Genomic DNA, 18,212 nt, shown 5'->3' with positions numbered 1-18,212 from the left:
TTTAGAACCCAGCTATAATCTCTTAGAGTCTTCATTTTTAAATAATTTAGAATCTATAAAATTAAAATTTTGGCTCTGTTTTTGAATACTTTTGAAATATGAGCATAAATTTATAAGTAAAAATTCAATAATAGTAGTAGATATAAACTCATAATTTGAAACTTATAAGTTAGAAATCTTAAATCCGCCTTGAACAATGAAAATAAGTATATTGGGACTAGAGAGTGATACTTTGTCCGTCCACTTTAATTTTAACTGTCGTGGTTTTCTTTTATAGAGTCAAACGATAAGAATTTTGACTAATATTTTATGATGTACTATTTTTTAATCACATTGATATGCAAAAAATTGTAATGTATAATACTTTTTGTATAGATTTTGAATATCTAAATTTTTTGTTTAAAATATTGAAAAATTAGTCAAATTAGCTTTTAAAAATCGTAACATGACAATTAATTGTGGACACCCAGAAAATATACAATATAGTGCAAAAACTCATGATGTGCATTAATTGACATGCAACATATTTTATTGTTATATTTGCAGTATATATAGGTGCAATATTCTTCTCTCTGTTTTAATTAATTTGGTCTCAAAATGCCTTGTATAGCTTTTGGACGTTTTGACGATTCATTCAGTGGTGGGTCTATTAAGGCCTATGTTGCTGAATTTATCTCCACCTTGCTTTTCGTCTTCGCCGGTGTTGGATCTGCCATTGCCTACAGTACTTTCTAATAACTCCTCCTCCGAGAAAATTACTCATATATCGAAAACAAAAACATTAAATATTTATAATGTAGCCATTGATCATTCCATGCAACGTAACGCTATTTTTGGATCTAAGTACGTAATTTGGGAAATTTTGAATTATTCTAAATATTTTGCAGATAAATTGACAGCAGATGCAGCTCTTGATCCTGCGGGACTAGTTGCGGTCGCAGTTTGCCATGGATTTGCTCTCTTCGTGGCCGTTTCTATTGGTGCTAACATCTCCGGTGGTCACGTTAACCCCGCTGTTACTTTTGGTTTAGCTCTTGGCGGCCAAATCACCCTTCTTACCGGCCTGTTTTACTGGGTCGCACAGCTTTTGGGTGCCATTGTTGCTTGCTGCCTCCTCAAATTTGTCACTGGAGGATTGGTAATTAGTTTTCAAATTACAATTATTTAGTGAGAATTCTGATAGCCGATTCCAACTTGTTTGAAACTGAAACCGTAATAATAATTTAAAGACTGAATTGTAAATTGATTATCTCAAAAATATCTAAATCTTTTTTTTCTCTCTGCAGGCTGTTCCAATCCACGGTGTGGCAGCTGGTGTAGGAGCTACTGAAGGAGTTGTAATGGAAATTATCATCACATTTGCATTGGTGTACACTGTGTACGCCACAGCAGCTGACCCCAAGAAGGGATCATTGGGTACAATTGCACCCATTGCCATTGGTTTCATTGTTGGTGCCAACATTTTGGCTGCGGGCCCATTCTCCGGAGGTTCAATGAACCCAGCCCGTTCTTTTGGGCCCGCAGTTGCTAGTGGCAACTTCGCTGGTAACTGGATTTATTGGGTTGGACCACTCATTGGTGGTGGCTTGGCCGGTTTAATCTATAGCAATGTCTTCATGAACTACGGCGACCATGTTCCTCTTTCTAGCGATTTCTAAAAAAAAATGTTTGATTGATTGTGTTTGGTACCTAATTAATTCGCCTTTTGTAATAAAAAGGAATAAGAAAAGCGACATTTTGCTGTTTTTTTTCTTTTTTGGTTGTTTAATATTTGGTCATGTTGTCTTGCTTAACTTCTTGCTTTTGTTGTGCATATTTGGATACAACTTCGATGAAATGTTCGAAATGGTGTACGAATTTGATGAGATTTTATCCATTCATTGATCATATTGGTTGTATTTTATAAAATAGACTTAATAAAATTCTCTCATCTCCCACCACACCCAATAAATGGAAAATAAAGATAAAAAATCTTTTTGGTTCCATCTCTCTTTGTTTTTACAGGTTCAAAAATAAAATTGTAGTGCCTGGAAATCGAACGTGGAACTTCAAGTGATTTTGAACATCCTTAATCACTAATCTAACTTCCAGTCTTGTGTTCAAAGGATTCAAGATCTATATATACATACATAAACAATAAAAAAATTACGTTAAATATACAATAGTGTAATTTTTTACTGAAAAAAGATTAAGATGAACACGCTCACCCCTCTTAGATCCGCCTCTGTTTACAGTTATGCCATCTATCTAGGGAAAAAAACTCGACTCAAGAGTACCTAAAATATTTTCTTTTTGTGTCCCACGTCTGCTTATATTTTAAAAACATTCACCTATTCCTCAGTAAAAAGAAAATGCTACTAAGAGCTCATAAGCATACACTGTACAAATATGAACAATTGTCAGATGATTGCAACGATTAGAAATTTAGAAACTCGAAAGCTTCATTCTAAACCATGGATATATATGAACAATTGTCAGATGATGCCTAGAGAAAATACAGTTGATCAAAAACAAAGTTGCTTTCTCTAGAACTAAATTTAGCAGGATTTGTGTACTTGTGCTTGTGAAAAAGTGTTGTTTCTGTTTCCTCTTACTGATAGTTTCTTGCATTGGCTGTAATAAGGTATATGTGCAACGCCTCTTGCCACTCTACAGAAGTTAAGCTGCACCAACACCATGATAATGAGGTTGTTTCCCGCAGCTTGCATTCACTCTACAACTTTAGAAGAAGGGTTGTCTATGCTGCTTCGAGCTTGGACTTCTTTCTTCTTCGTTCTCTTTAATTGTTTCATTAGATCAAGCCTTTCAGAAGAAAACGGAGAAGGAATCTGGGCCATAAAGATTAACTTATAAGCAAATGAAAGAAAGGAATAATGTATAGAATGATAGATTACAGTTAATTACCAAACTTGGGACATATTTCTTGATTGCCGCTAGCATTGCTGCATGACCCACTGCGGAAACCTGATAAATTTAACACAGTGAATCTTTGAGAAGCTCTTTTATTTGTGAGAACAATAGGAAAAAAATATTTTTCACATTGACATTGTGAAACTAGATGAAGGTTGTTCATGTTAGAAGTATATTGTACAACAACTATGAGAATCAATCCGCTACCATTAATACATTTTCGTGGAAATGAGCTTTAATTTTTTAATTCTTTTTTGGTAATCTTGAGAACCAGGATAGACATGGCACATTTTCCGGATCATTTCCTTTAAAAAAAGACTTTAGCATGCTTACTTTGTAGTCCTTTCAACCTCGGCATATAAGTTTTATAGGCGCTAAAACATTTCTAGCATAGAGAGCATGAAGTTGACCAGAAGACAAGTTCATTCAGCAGAGACTATAAGCTTTGAGCAGAAGGAACAAAAATCTGTTGTTTGATATAGTTGATCCTTACAGGGATTAGCATTAAGATGGTTATGGGAACAAGGGTAGCTATATCACCCAGCGTTCTCTTCATTTTCTTTCTCTCCCTTTTGGTGAGTTGACGGCCTTTCAACTGCTTTATAAGTAGCTCTAAAGCATCCGATACGTCTGTAAAGAGCAATTCAGTACCCATCCAGAAATCCTATAGCATAATGCAATAAAAAATTAACTACTATAGAGCATACTCTTTTGATATGATTGAATAACTGGATAATAACTTACAACACTTGCAGATATCAGCTTGGTCATAGATTTTCTTAGTAAATTTTCATGCATTGGTTTGGGTGCAGTAGAGCATTCCGATTCCACCAGTGTCACAGGGTCCATCACAGCAGAGCTGGTGGTCTGTCATTTGATAAAAGAAATTATCAGTCTATAAAGGGCTTCAGAAACTGATTGCCGAGTTAAGAGGTTGTGAACAAATATTTGATGGCTAGAGATGCATTTTCTTGACGGACAGTCTATTTAGTAATGGAGAAATTTTGAACCAAGAGTGATTCACTAGAAAATAAACTCAGTATAGCAGTCCCTATTTATTAAATCTGGTGCTTGTACCTGATTCGATCTAGATCTATATTGATGTATTGGCTTCTCTTTCACGTCCAATATGATGGATGAACCCATTCCACCTTTACTAAACAAAGATGCTGCCGGATCAGATGCACTTCTATCAGCAAATTTTTGCACTTCTCTGTTTAAGAGGATAGGCAACTCATCATTGGAATGTGCAGCAACAGAAGATTAAACTTTGTCATTAAATCCAACATACCCTGTTCTATCATAAGCTGCCCAGTAGTCCTCCAGACATACAGACAGCAGACTCTGACTAAAGAGATTGACAGAAATCAGCTTAAGAGTGAGCTACATTTATGTTGAGACTTCCAATACATACTCAGAATGATTTGATACCTCTGAAGCAAGAAGTCCAGTAACTTTGCATCTAATGGCTGCTGTGCAGAATTGTTATAGTGGGCGAATCCAGCTATAACATCATAGCATACAGTTAAAACAGTGTACAAAATTATTTCTTTTTCCGCTTGAATTGGATGTTGTTTGGATCTTCTTTTGACACAAAACTTGCTAGCAGATTCAGCATAAAAGTCGAGCCATCCAATTTCATTGGCTACTACCTGCGAGAGTTGTTTTCAGCAGCAATCGTTTATTTCTTTCATATTTTCCAAGTTATTTTAAACACTTACCTCCATGAAGAGCTGATACTCAGAGAGAGTGGAGAATTCTGGATGCATAAGAAGGCTACCACATTCTAAGTAACTGCAAGGAGAAAGCGCAAAATTGTCCAATATCAATCAAATGTACAGGCCATACTGACTAGAGCAAAGAAAGTAGGCTCTCTTTTAAATACCTCAGAAAATCTCTAGTTTGCTCATCAAGATCCTTTAAACCCATTTCCGAGAGGAACAATCTTGTCTCTCTTCCCAGATATGCAAAAAGTCCCAGGGTAGCTAAACTATTTTCTTGAACCTGTCAGATCTTGAAACTACAATCAGTTCAATATATAACCTTTTTTTTTGTCACAATTACAAGTAACTGATGCATCCAAATTACAGAACAACCTTCATTGTCTTTTTAGCCAGGGCAAACCTTTAATTCCGCCAACTAACTACTCCCTAATATTGTTAATGTCAATCTTCCTTTTTTTCATAACTGTAGTGTCCTGACCAACTTGCGCACGTCTCTACTAATTCCATGGGTTACCCTCTACCTCCCACCAGCATAGGTACAGGATAACTTTGTCCACAAGGTTTTATCAGAAGAATCACCTGTATTATTGCCTCCGGTGGTATTTGAACTTGAGACCTCATGGTATTCAATCAATTATCAATCTTTTTATCAAACTTATAGAAATAGGAAGAAAAGGTGTTTATCAACTCAAAATCAGTCCCATAATGGAGTTTCTTTAACATTAAAAGACAGAATTGACAAAATACAGAGAGAGAAAAATTGCATGTAGATGTAACCTTCTCTCTCTGAATTCAAGACCTAAACACAGTTCAATGACAGAGTTACGTCGAGATATCATATGTTTGGACGTATTCCACAGGTTTTGTGCAACAGTAAAAAAGAGATCATTCACAGAATTAATCGGCTACAAACCAATTAATAAATGCTAACCTTGTCGTGAAAATTATGCTTGTCTGCAATCACATTTTCTCTGTGAAATGCATTACTGAGTTTTCGTTGAACCAATCCTATCCAAAATTCTACATCTTCAATATTGTTACTTGGTAGAACCTTACTACCAAAATGGATCAAGAAGTCTTCTTCGAATCCAGCCTCAGTAGCTAAATAGTGCAATTTATCAATTGAAACAAGTCTATGTGACAAGTTCATGAGCTCTACTAATGCATCTTCAACTGAAGCTGAAAACAAAGGACAAGAAACTCGTCCTGAACCTAATTTCCGCACTGCTGTGCAACAACTTATTGCCAAGATATTTCCTGCAACACCACTGCATAGTTCTATATTAGATGTTTTATCAACTGAGATATGATGAATATGTGCAATATCAATCAGAAGATTACTGTTCAAGAGCATTCAGTTGCATCATGAAAACAGCTAATATAACCTGATAACAAAGCAGTGATCTTTAAGGACATACCTTCCTGCATAGTCCACAGACCATTTCTTGAATAGGGGAATGAACATTCCTGCAATCCGTGGCAGCTCCAGTGTTCTAAACCATTGCACCAGCTTTGGATGCCTCAAATTCAACTGACTTTCAATGCGCTCTCCAAGAAAGTTGGTGATTGGGGATAAACTGATGTAAAACAAGGAGAACATGAAAATAAGATAAAGGAAAAAATTGTCAAATCATGACATGTAGTTTCCTTCTCCATATATAGAAGACACACAAACACATAGGAGTTCATGATGTGGGTTCCACAACGAATATTATTGGAGGAGAAGTAAAAACTGAGTGAGCCAGAAATTGATAAGCTTAACACTTAAAACTACATGACAATACACGAATGTCCATTTGTGGAAAAGTTCAAGATAGTCAAACTTACATTTCATGAACAGAAGAAACATTGTTGCTGCGTTTGCGAGAAAGAAACACTTCCACTTCTATTGCTGCTTTGAACAAAGCATAAATTGCTACCTGTGAAGCAGCACATGTTTTTATTTGTTGCATAGGTTACAAATTCGCGAACTTGACAATTACTATAGTTATGAGCTAGGTGTTTAATATGGAAGCACGATTGATATTAACCTTCACAGTTTAAAACTGAACCACAAAATGCAGTGTCAGAAATCTCTACTAGCAGAAATGCAGGTTGTACTTCCATACCTGATATGCGATGCTTTTATGCCAGGCATGCACATCCACCCCAACCCATGCCATTGCAAGCTCAGGCCTATTTTTAGCCAATTCAAGGGTCTGTACTGCAACTGCAAAGCTTCTTGCAGACTCATGCAGTACCCACACAAGACAATTGACTCGGCTGAATTCCATCTCATCCCTGTGACTACTGACTATAGAAGAGTCCACCATAATAATGTTTTGGTCAGGGTTTCCTGTAGCTGCCACTGATCCTAGTGCTTCTGAAGGAATGCATTTCACTGGAATCTTTTGGGACAATGATCCAGAAAGATGTCCTTGCAGAACGACATATTTTACACAGCCAAAACTCTGCTCATTCACATTTATGTTAGATGAACACAGTTTCTTAGTACCAGATTTTGCTAAGTTCCATGATCTGACAATTTCTCTGCAGCACAGAAGATCCATCAGGGAATTCTATTTAATGGCTGAAATATGAAGAATTCAAACGTCTCAAGGACGTTGTAATCTACCTTTGTATACTGACAAATATCTATTATTTAGAGATTCTGATGGTGATTTCAATTTAAGATCCCCAAACCTAGTAGACTTGCTTGGACCTTTTCTGCAGATGGTGTTTATAGTCTCCTGACTAAACTCATCTAAGGTTGGCAGTTAATTTGTTAGTGGGATGATTTGCACTCCCCTCACACACAATTTTAGACAACTAAACTGAACTGGTTAAGTGGAACTTATCACTGGATGAAGGACAACCATCTAAGAAGCATCAAATCTAGCATTTGTCATTTGTATGATAGTAAAACCTTTTCCTTCCTTTCTTGAATTGTATACACTTGAAGACTTATTCACATTGCACTTATTATTTAAAATCAATCAATAATACTCCACACCAAGCTAGTTGACAGTTGTGGTTGACATATGAGTTCTCTATATCCACGCCATTCTAATTTGGACATATTTCATGTGAATATTAGTAAATAAATTATCTTTCAAGGTAAATAAAGAGTTCTCTAAAAGTAGATTTTCTCAAAATCTCACACTTGTCTCTACACTGATACAAGTCTCTAACACAAACAAGAATACCTTGCCAAACTAGATTGAAGTGTAAAACAACTTAACTTTGATACCAACTAGTTGATACTATATTGACCATTTGTTTTCACCGTGTTATGTTCTTGAGCGATCTTCCTCAGTCTATTTTCTACATGTACTTCTCCATTTATCAAAGGTGATCATTTCTAATTTGTCCAATCTAGTATGATCACACATCCATCTTAACATCCTTATCTTGCAAATATATCGATCTTAGAAGCCCAACATTCCTTCCCACATAATATTAATGGTTCACAATCATTTGATAGAACTTGACATTCACTTTATTAGAAACCTCTTAAGTCACTCCTCCATTTCAGCCAATCTCTTTTAATTGTACCAATACATTTTCATAATTTCATCTATTGTACCATACTCTGAATAAATTGATTTACACAATTAACAAAACAAAAAGGAAAAAGAAATATTGATGCTTTATAAATCAAGTTTCCTTTTACATTTCCATTTTAGTTATATCATCGATTCCCAAAATTATTATTAGACAAGATAGTGTAAAGAAATGAATCCGGGGTCTGACTAACTCCAAAAACTAGCTCAAGAGGGGGAGGATTTCCCAATTTATTGATTTCGGTATCTCAACTTAAAATTCCCATTCCTTTAACTCACGGAACAAGAAGAAATCCACAAATATACTCCACCATTAACCAATGCTTATTAATTCCCGAAACACAGACTGGCTCCCCCACAAACATTTCCATCTCAGAAATGAATCTGATGTACTAAAAGGCAAAAGCTTCAGGGATTGAACTGATAACAACAAATATTTATACTAAGCACATTACTCGATTAAGAAATACAAAGGTGCAAATCGTTCGCGTTGACTCTTCCATTTAACTGACAGATTTCAGTATTCAACAATTCGATAAAACGATGATGCATACTAGTAAACATAAAAGAGAAAATTTGGGGAGAGAACTTACTGATTGTGTAAACTGGAAATTCGGAGAGCGAAAAGGGAAGCCATTGAAAAGGCGACGAAAAAGGAAAGAAGAAAGTGGATAGTGGTGAAAAGGGTGTATTTAAAAGCGAAGCCATCGAGGTAGAGAGAGAAATAAATCTGGAATTTGATATTTGGCAGTTGAATACCTAAATCCAACTTGGGATTTAGCTCCAACCAGCTACCCACTAACCCCGATGTTCAATTTAGTTTGTTACGAGGAAAATCGACGGTATCACTGATAAAGAAGTGGCACAAATTTTATTGGTGTCGTGTCCAATAAATATTGAGGCTGGTTAAATTTAAAGGTATGTCATAAATTTTTATATTAAGGGGTAAATTATTTGAATCAAAGAGCAAATTTAAATTTATATCAAAAAAGTCTCATATAATTAGAGTGTAAAAACGTGGGAGACTCGAGAAAGGAATAGTACCATAACCTTTGTTGGTGGGACAACTTCTAATTATTGCTATATTATTGTCCTAATTTATGTAATATGCTTTAATAAGGCAAAAATATTATTTTTAAAAAGTTAAAATTTATGACCTAAGAGAAATTAAAGATGCGTGTGGTTATAAATATCATATTAAAAGTTTAAAAAAAAAGAAGGTGCATCACATCACAAAGAGTATGATTTTAAATAAATTTGTGATTATAGTAAATTTCATGTAATTCTTACATGTGTAAATTTTATTTTAAGATGTTAAAACTTGAGTTTGTTTTTGCTTATTAATAATTGAAAGATTATGATATTATTTATGTTACGAATGTAATAATTTTAAAGAAAGGTGCACGCACCTTTTTCGAAGAAAAGAAAGAGAGAAAAGTGTTTTCTTCATTATAAATGAAGAGAAAATGTAGATGAGGAGAAGCAATTATATGAAATAGCATACCTAATTTTGATAAAGTTTTGATGATTCTTTATTATATAATTCATCTATTTATAATTATTTGTGATGTGATAGTTGATATGAAGAAGGCTTTCAATATGGTTTTATGTAACATATTTTAGATGGAATCATTTTGTTGCTAGAAAAGAGTTATATTTGGATATTTTTCATACTAGTTATTATGATCTAAGGAAATTAATATTGTTGCATCTCAACTTAATTAGGTGACTTTTAGCTAGCGTTTGACAATAGATTTTCAAATATTATTTGGGTGAAATTTGGGTGAAATTTCACCATATGTTTGGTCATAGTATTTGAGAAACATATTTCACTTTTTTTAGAGAAAATATGATTTATACCCATAAGTTTTAAAAACTATCAAAACTAACCATAAGTTTGTATTACAAGTCGATTGGATCTTCGTTGCAACAAATAACAAGTAGCGTCCATAACACTGGAGCAATGTGGTAGTTTGGGGTAAGTGCAATAAGCATCATTTCATACATCGTGAAGTAGACAAAGCACATGACTTTGTTACCCTGAGCCGATTGTTCATCATTTTCATCAACAACCATATCATCACTTTCATATTCACTGACTATTTCATCACTACTTTGGTGTTCACGTAAAAAATTATGTAATACAACGCAAACAACTAGTATAGATGATGTTTTTGTAAAAGGTAAAAGTTTGGTGTAGAATTTGATTTTTTCAAAGATCCTGAATAATGAGATTTGGCCTAAATACTAGTTTTTTCTAGTATTTGAGAATTTGGGTTATTTGACAAAAATATTTACCAAATAATGACAAATTATATGAACAAACACTATTTGTTAAATTTTTCCCCAAATTTTACTTGGAAAATCTAGATGTCTAGTGAAAATTAGTTGCACAATATATAAGATTAACATTTCACAAAACCAATTCGTAAGATAACCGAGTGAAAAAGTTCAAATACTTTCACGCTCAAAATTTAAATGAACAAGAAGACTCACAAGTCACAATGTCAAAACTCCCCATGATTTAAGTTTCCTAGTGTTAATGGTGCACACGACAAGTAATATAGAAGAAGAAGAAGAAACATATCGTGAATCATGATCATTAATATTATTGAAGTAACACAATTATTGGATCAGGCTTGTGACAATTGACAAATCAAAGATAAAGGGGTGATTCGAGACGAAGGAAAATATTTTTTTGGAAAATAAGTATTGATTTTCTTGTTTGTTTTTAGTGTTTGATACTATGTTAGAAATATTTATGTGTTATTATTATTATTATTATATATATAACCCAATCTATACCAACGGCATTAAAGCCCCTTGATTAGGTTGGAGCTATAAAGCTTACCTTATTTATTATTATTAAAAAAGGAAAGGGACTTCCCGTTGGTGCGCAGAAGCGCACTTTCATTTTCCCTTTACTAATAGGGGGTCCCGCGGTTCCTATGTCGCCGCGTTTTCCGATCCTTTTCTTTTAGTGCTTCGACTTGAAGCGATAACTTCTAGCTAGTTCAGACCAACTGGTAGACGGTTCCCTTTCCCACAAATCAATGAAGAAGTGAGACGTAAGTTGATTATTCCAAATAATCGAAAGTGAAGCGCTATACCGGGGCGGGGGGACGGAAAAAGAATTGGCTCCGAAGAATGAAAAATATGTGTGTGTGTGTGTGTGTGTGAAGGTGCGGGATGGGGTGGGTGGTGGGTGGGGTATCCATGTAGGAAAAATTACATGGTTAAGCAAACACATACTAGTTAATTAGTCATCATAGTTATAGTTTTAGTTAATTACTACTCGCGATTAACATTCAATGAAAATTACATGGGCTGGGGTTTCGAGTTTGTATAATTCACACGTTTGTATAATATAATTTGTATAACTTTTATATAATGTAATTTTGTATAATATAATTTGTATAATTGTTTAAAGTTAAACTGTAGCTATAACCAATAAATATGTAAACAGTTTATAGCTATGAAGCATAATTAAGTTTATTATAGTGACTATTTGCAAAAATTCCCCATCAATGCATAAAATATGTATACTAACTAAGAAAGTAAGCAGTGAATTCGGTGGGCTATTTATGCTAAGATCCCATAGTGATTCCTAGAGGATTTCGAACTATTCTCTTTGGGCCTTTTAAGTTAAAAGCTCTCTATAAATCTTCAAGAGTCTACTTGGGTCCAGCATCAAATCTAAAGGCCTTTTCTAGTAGCCCAAATACACATGAATTCTTTGCTACCTCATTCTTTTATGAACAACTTTCACATATAGCAAACACAAAATTCATATTTGTATGCTATAACAAAATTTGCATAATTGCGCTCCATAGCAAACATATATATGTATAATTCGCTATACATATACAAAAAAACAGTTGTATAATTTGCTTTGGTATACATATACAAAAAGATCAATTGTATAAAGTGAGAGAGGCGAGTGAGCGAGCGAGATCTGGGAGAGTGGCGAGCGAGATCTGGGAGAGGGGAGAGAGGGGAACGAAAATATAGTTTTCTTTTGTCTTTCTCTCTTTTCTCGCTTTATACAAACACAAACACATTTTATACAATTTGCGTTTTTTGTATAAAGTGAGAGAGGCGAGTGAGAGAGCGAGATCTGGGAGAGTGGTGAGCGAGATCTGGGAGAGGGGAACAAAAATATATGTATATATACAATTTTCTCTCGCTTTATACAAACAAAACGCATTTTATACAATTTGCGTTTTTTGTACAAAGTGAGAGAGACGAGTGAGAGAGCGAGATTTGGGAGAGTGGCGAGCGAGATCTGGGAGAGGGGAACAAAAATATATGTATATATACAATTTTCTCTCGCTTTATACAAACTACAAACACACTTTTATACACTTGCGTTTGTATAAAAAAATGAGAGAGGCGAGGGAGAGAACGAGAGTGGCGAGCGAGATTCACCAGGAGAGAGGTAAAATAGCAACAATTTGCTATGAGGTACAATTAAATCAAACTATATTTATAGTATTTAATTTGAATTAATAGTTTTGCTATTATATACAATTTTCCCTTCTTTTATGAGCAACGTTCACATGTAGCAAGCATAAAAATCATATTTGTATGTTATAACTATAGTTTGCATAATTGCGCTTCATAATAAATTTTATGTTTGCTATGGAGTTTTTGATTTGTATAATTCGCTAGATACATCCAATTTTATACAAATTGTTCAGTTTTGTATAAAATTTTATTTATACATTGTAATTTGTATAATAAGATCTGTATTTGTATAATTACAAGTGTATAAGACGAAAAATATATGTATTTGTATTTGTATATACACTTTTTCTCTCGCTTTATACAAACACAAAGACATTTTTATACATTTGTATACCGAAAATGACTAATTGTATATCGAACCAGATGACAAAAAAATGTGATGTTTGCTGCGAATTACAAATAAAATAAACTATGGCTATAGTATTTAATTTAGATTAATAATTTGCAATTTCATACAGTTTATTTCAAGACTACTCTCCCGTCTATTTTTATTTGTCATGTTACGATTTTTGAAAGCCAATTTGACTAATTTTCAAAATTAAATTAAATTAAATTAATTCTATATTTTTAACAAAAAATTTAGATATTCAAAATCTATATGAAAAGTACTATAAATTATAATTTTTTGTGTATCAATATGATGAAAAAATACATCATAAAATGTTAGTTAAAATTTTTATAGTTTAACTCTAAAAAAAAATTATGTCAATTAAAAGTGGACGAAGGTAGTAACTCATGCTCTTTCTTTTTACTTTGCCGGCCCCTTACCTCATTAATTGTTAACAAAATGATAGTGACTTAAGGGGGGCATATAAGTAAAATGCCTGTAATTGGTTGGTGTACGGCAGTTTGGCTTAAGACAAGTGTTCACTTTTATCGAAGTATATTGCTACTAAAAAAATAAACAAGTTTTTGTGCTGACTGACTATCACAAGAATGCCACAAGTAGAATAGGAAAAAAGAGAGAATTGTTGCAGAATGACTTCCATTTTTGCTTTTTTGCTACCTTGGGATAATGATGAACTTGCTCCAAAATAATTACAGTAGTATTTTTGAACAGTACTACTGCACTTACTCTAGCTCCTTTTTGTAGGGTTTAAACGAAAAAAACGCTGTAGCATTTGAAGTTAAGTTTAAAAAGATTATTTGAACATTCAAGTTGTGTTTGAATATATATTTTATTTGAAAAAATAAAAACTCATTTTGAAAAAACCGGTCAAAATCACTTTTAAAACTCGAAGCTCATCTTCCATTTTTCTTTTGAAAGAATCAGTACAATTTATGCACACGCAATTTTGCCAAACGGCTACTTATTAATTTCTTTAATCAGAAGTCAACTAAACATTCATCCGTCACTAACTGTGACGTGCTATTTAATTTTTAAACAAATCAAAGATATATTTTGTAATAATTTATACGGAAAAGTGCGAAAATATTAGCAACTTTGATATAACTGATCTACTTATTCTTATGTCATTGAGAGGTTATAGATTCGAACGGTGAAAATAACCTTTTATAAAATACAGGATAATAATGCATACAATTGATTCCCCCCTATGGTTTAACTCTTTTCCCTGGACTTAATGTCTTTTAAATGTTATTAAAGAAAATAATCTTTTCATCCTCACAAAATAAGAAAAATTTATGCATGCCTTTATTCTATCCTCTCAAATTCGACTCGTGAAATTATATTTAATATTTTATTATTGTTGTTGAATAAATATATGAGGCTTATTTATTTTTAGTTTAGATTAGAAGTAGGAGGTAGCCTTTCACCAAAATAAGAAGATGGGTCATGTTTTGATTTTAAAGTTGAGCACGTGTAAGGGACAAAGATATAAGGGGTCGTTTGGTTGGGAACTAGTTATCCCAGGATTAACTATCATGAGTTAGTTATTCTAGGATAACTTATTACATCACTATGCTATAAATGGTGGGATAAATTATCCCAAACATGTCAACCAAATAAGACATCTAACTTTTATCTCATGACTATTTTTTTATCCCAAAATTATTTATGCTTATCGCTCACACCAAACGAAGATGTACAAATGAAAGAAGAGTACGTGGATGATTTCAAGCTATAAAAAACTACATTTAAAGAACATAGACTTTTATTGAGCCTTTTGGGACCCTTTTAGCATGATAGTGACTAAACCTTCTTGTTGGTTAGTTTTCTAAAATAGTGCTTTGGGTAGTTTGGACTTTGGAATGTTAATCTTCACTAATGGAAGAAATAATGCAGTATGAAAAAAATAAAAAATATTCCATCAATTTCATTATTTTTAAATGAAAAAAAACAACCAACGCTATTTTCATATTTTATTTTTAATGACGATTTTTATAGGCACAAAAAATCATATATCATGTTTGAAATTACAAAATTTGGAGGCACTTTTGCCATGTACCAACTTTTTTATTTATTTCTCTTAAACTCTTTGTCCAGTTAAATTTTGGTATTTAAAATGAAATATATGGAGTATATTATTAGGTTAAACTAAATGTAGTTATGATAATCAATTATTCATAAAACGTGAGATTAACCAGACAAAAAAACATGATATGTTACCTATTAAAATACACTAATAAATTTAAAAGTACTTTACAGTTTACACCATCAATGTGTGTATATTTTAATACTAATATATATAAATGCTAAATCATTTTTGTTATTAAGGATGCATTGGTAGTTGGTTGGTTAATCGTCAAATCGTCATCAGTATTTTTAATAGAAATAAAGTGTTATTTTAACGTTTAAAGTAAACCGTACAACAAATTTAATAAGCTAAACCTAATATTTTACGTATTGTTTGTCTATATAATTCTCTACACTTGACATATATAAATATATATATTAAGCTCGTTCAGAATGTATGATAATGAAGTCCATTTCTCTCTAAGAAAATCACACTCCAATTCCCTGTCTCTCATCCCTCCAAAAATACTTCAATTTTTGTCCTTTTTTTCATATTTCATTCCCATTCTTCTCTAAAGTAGAAATCGACACATTTGATTTTTTTCTCCCCTGTTTTCGTAAAGTATCCCTTCGATACGAGTACAGTATGTCAGAATCCAATTGATCATAGACATCATAAGTTGCTCCTTTTTGCAAACATTTCTCGCTCTCCTTTGATCTTTTTTTTCTCTTCCATCTTTTGATAATTCGTATCTATAATTGTAAGATTAGAGGTGAAAATTAAGGTGTTTACTATCTAAGCAACTCATACTAATTGAATGTCGAAGCGAATAAGAGAGAGTGTTGAAAAAGGGAATAAACATCCAATTTATAGAGGAGTTCGTATGCGAAGTTGGGGAAAATGGGTGTCTGAAATCCGGGAACCGCGTAAAAAGTCACGCATTTGGCTCGGGACTTATCCAACTGCAGAAATGGCCGCTAGAGCACACGACGTCGCTGCATTGAGCATAAAAAAGGACCCATCAATTTTAAATTTCCCTCATCTAATTGACTCATTGCCTCGCCCAATTTCACTCTCACCGAGAGATGTTCAAGCTGCTGCAGCTGAAGCAGCTGCAATGGAGGATCCAAATTTAGTATCTTCTTCCTCCTCCGTTAGTTCAATTGACAAAATCACATCAGCGTCGGACGATCTGGGTGAAATTATAGAGCTTCCTAGCTTGGACGGAAGTTTTGAGTCGAAGACCGAATTGACGATGACTGACTCAGTTGACGGGTGGCTGTACCCACCGTGGTGGGCATCAGATGGCGACTTTGATGGGTATCTTTTTGAGCAAGATGCTGTTGGAGACGGTTTAATTCTTAGCAACTTTGAAATGATGAAATAAGAAAAATTGGTGCGAGTTTTTTTAATATTTTTTTAGACATTTGAATTTTCATGAACTAGTCATGTGTGTTTATGTATATGTATATAAAAATAAAACTATTTATAAGTTAGTATATTATTATCTGTACTTTTTATAGCATATCCAAGAACATATATATGAGCACTACATACTTTACTTATTCCGTATTTCAAGTTCAGAAACAGATTTAATATTTTATTTTCAAATACTGTATTTGTTTGATCATAAGTTCTAATTTCAAGTATTTTTAAGTGCGATTAGTTTTCAAGAGAAATTTTTTTCTCACACTCACAAAATACATGTCTAACATAATTTCAAATTTCAAAATATTAAATTTTTAAGTTTCAAATTTCAATTTCAAAATTTATGTCAAATTGAGCAAGTTAACAAGTGTACCCAATAGCTTTGAACAAGTCTCAATTGTTTGCTTACTTCATCAATCTCTACCTTCATTACGCAAATGAATTTTTTTATAGGACACATAAAGTAAGAGTAAATGACGTTGAAATTAATTACAATCGTTTTTGGTGTGTCAAATAAAGTTATTAAAGAGGACGTAATGCCGTATAAATTTAAGTTATTTATGCTAAAATTATAATATAACATGTTATTTATCATCTAATTGGGGTAATATGATTATGTCACGTTATTCAGAAATAAAGTCTAACTTGTGAAATACATTGATATATTGTTATTATTGATGTTAGCGTCTTGAAAGGCCTCCCGTCCCATCGAATTTGCACTCAAAAGTCAGAACTTGTGTTGATGTAAAGGGGTAGGGGCCGGGTCGGGGTTGATCGAAAATTAAAATAACGATCGAGTACTATAGTAAATGGTAGGCATTTTCTCAATTTGAAAGGTTAACATGTCATTTTCGTATATCTTAATAGCTTTACTATCCAATTTGTAGGAAAAGGTTTAGCACTTTATAAATAGAGACTTGTTCATTCTAACTTAATCAACATTCACAATATAATTTTAGGGTTTTGAGAGTTTTGGTTTTGAGAGAGAATTTTGTGAACCTCCTTGTATTCCGAGTAAATTGGTTGAGGTGTTCTCTCTATATATTTTGTACTATCATATTTATAGTGGATTGCTTATCTCCTTTGTGGATGTCGATTGACAAAATCACGCTAAATTTTGTGTCTTTTGATATATTTATCATTTATCTTCTTACTCATGGTCTTTCGAAGTTTGCTTTACCAGCTTCCGCATTACACCTAGTTATTTAGGTCCTACCATTATGTTCTTTATATTCCTTCTATTAAAGACATTTTCTTTTATTTTAGTCTCCTATGGTTAACTCTTTAAATAACTTGGCTCTTCTTGTTTTTGTATTAAAGAAGAACTGTAATTTTATTTTAAGAACTATTCGTTGGTTTTGTTAAATGAAAAACTTTTTTAACAGTTACAAAATGTACTGATCATTTTATTCAAATGTTCCTTTTAATTTGTCACTATTCAGATTTTGCCCCTATTTTTAAAAGCTCCTTCGGGGACATATGATTTTTTTTTTTTAAAAATTATAGTCTTTAGGATTAATAACAAAACATTATACTATCGACTAACTTTCAGATTATGCTCTAAAATGTTTATAAATTACAATAAGTTATTTATTAAATAGTAATTATTTTAAAAGGGATAAGTGGTGAAATTTTGTGTACAAAAATGGTCTTAACTGGCAATC

General features: G+C 33.0%; 3 protein-coding genes across 4 annotated transcripts; 2 read left to right on the top strand and 1 right to left on the bottom strand.

Moving 5' to 3' along the window:
- The first annotated feature begins 566 nt into the window (after nt 1–566).
- On the top strand, nt 567–1,865 carry LOC102603645 (aquaporin TIP2-1). The gene is made up of 3 exons (XM_006356083.2): nt 567–724; nt 888–1,138; nt 1,287–1,865. Exons 1-3 carry the CDS (start codon nt 598–600, stop codon nt 1,656–1,658), a joined length of 750 nt encoding a protein of 249 aa, XP_006356145.1. The 5' UTR covers nt 567–597; the 3' UTR covers nt 1,659–1,865.
- Nucleotides 1,866–2,358: 493 nt separating this feature from the next.
- Nucleotides 2,359–9,017, bottom strand: LOC102603311 (uncharacterized). Of its 2 annotated transcripts, XM_006356082.2 has the most exons (14): nt 8,770–9,014; nt 6,743–7,163; nt 6,462–6,553; nt 6,053–6,211; nt 5,566–5,902; nt 4,796–4,914; nt 4,632–4,704; nt 4,342–4,562; nt 4,202–4,258; nt 3,988–4,123; nt 3,655–3,777; nt 3,404–3,574; nt 2,905–2,964; nt 2,359–2,828 (listed from the first exon to the last, which is right to left on the bottom strand). In XM_006356082.2, the coding sequence occupies exons 1-14, from the start codon at nt 8,811–8,813 to the stop codon at nt 2,709–2,711; spliced, it is 2,133 nt and encodes a 710-aa protein (XP_006356144.1). In that variant the 5' UTR covers nt 8,814–9,014; the 3' UTR covers nt 2,359–2,708. The 2 variants fall into 2 exon arrangements, with proteins under 2 accessions (XP_006356144.1, XP_015168188.1); XM_015312702.1 differs by lacking the exons at nt 2,359–2,828; nt 2,905–2,964 and having other exon boundaries at nt 3,440–3,540; nt 8,770–9,017.
- Nucleotides 9,018–15,545: 6,528 nt separating this feature from the next.
- Nucleotides 15,546–16,572, top strand: LOC102602970 (ethylene-responsive transcription factor TINY-like). The gene has a single exon (XM_006356081.2). The coding sequence runs from the start codon at nt 15,938–15,940 to the stop codon at nt 16,505–16,507; it is 570 nt and encodes a 189-aa protein (XP_006356143.1). The 5' UTR covers nt 15,546–15,937; the 3' UTR covers nt 16,508–16,572.
- The last annotated feature ends 1,640 nt before the right edge of the window (nt 16,573–18,212 follow it).

The sequence above is a fragment of the Solanum tuberosum genome, unplaced genomic scaffold (assembly GCF_000226075.1).
Source record: "Solanum tuberosum cultivar DM 1-3 516 R44 unplaced genomic scaffold, SolTub_3.0 scf00215, whole genome shotgun sequence".
NCBI classification, from domain to species: Eukaryota; Viridiplantae; Streptophyta; class Magnoliopsida; order Solanales; family Solanaceae; genus Solanum; species Solanum tuberosum.
The sequence above is the reverse complement of the archived record's forward strand: the minus strand, read 5'-3'. Positions and strand labels throughout refer to the sequence as shown.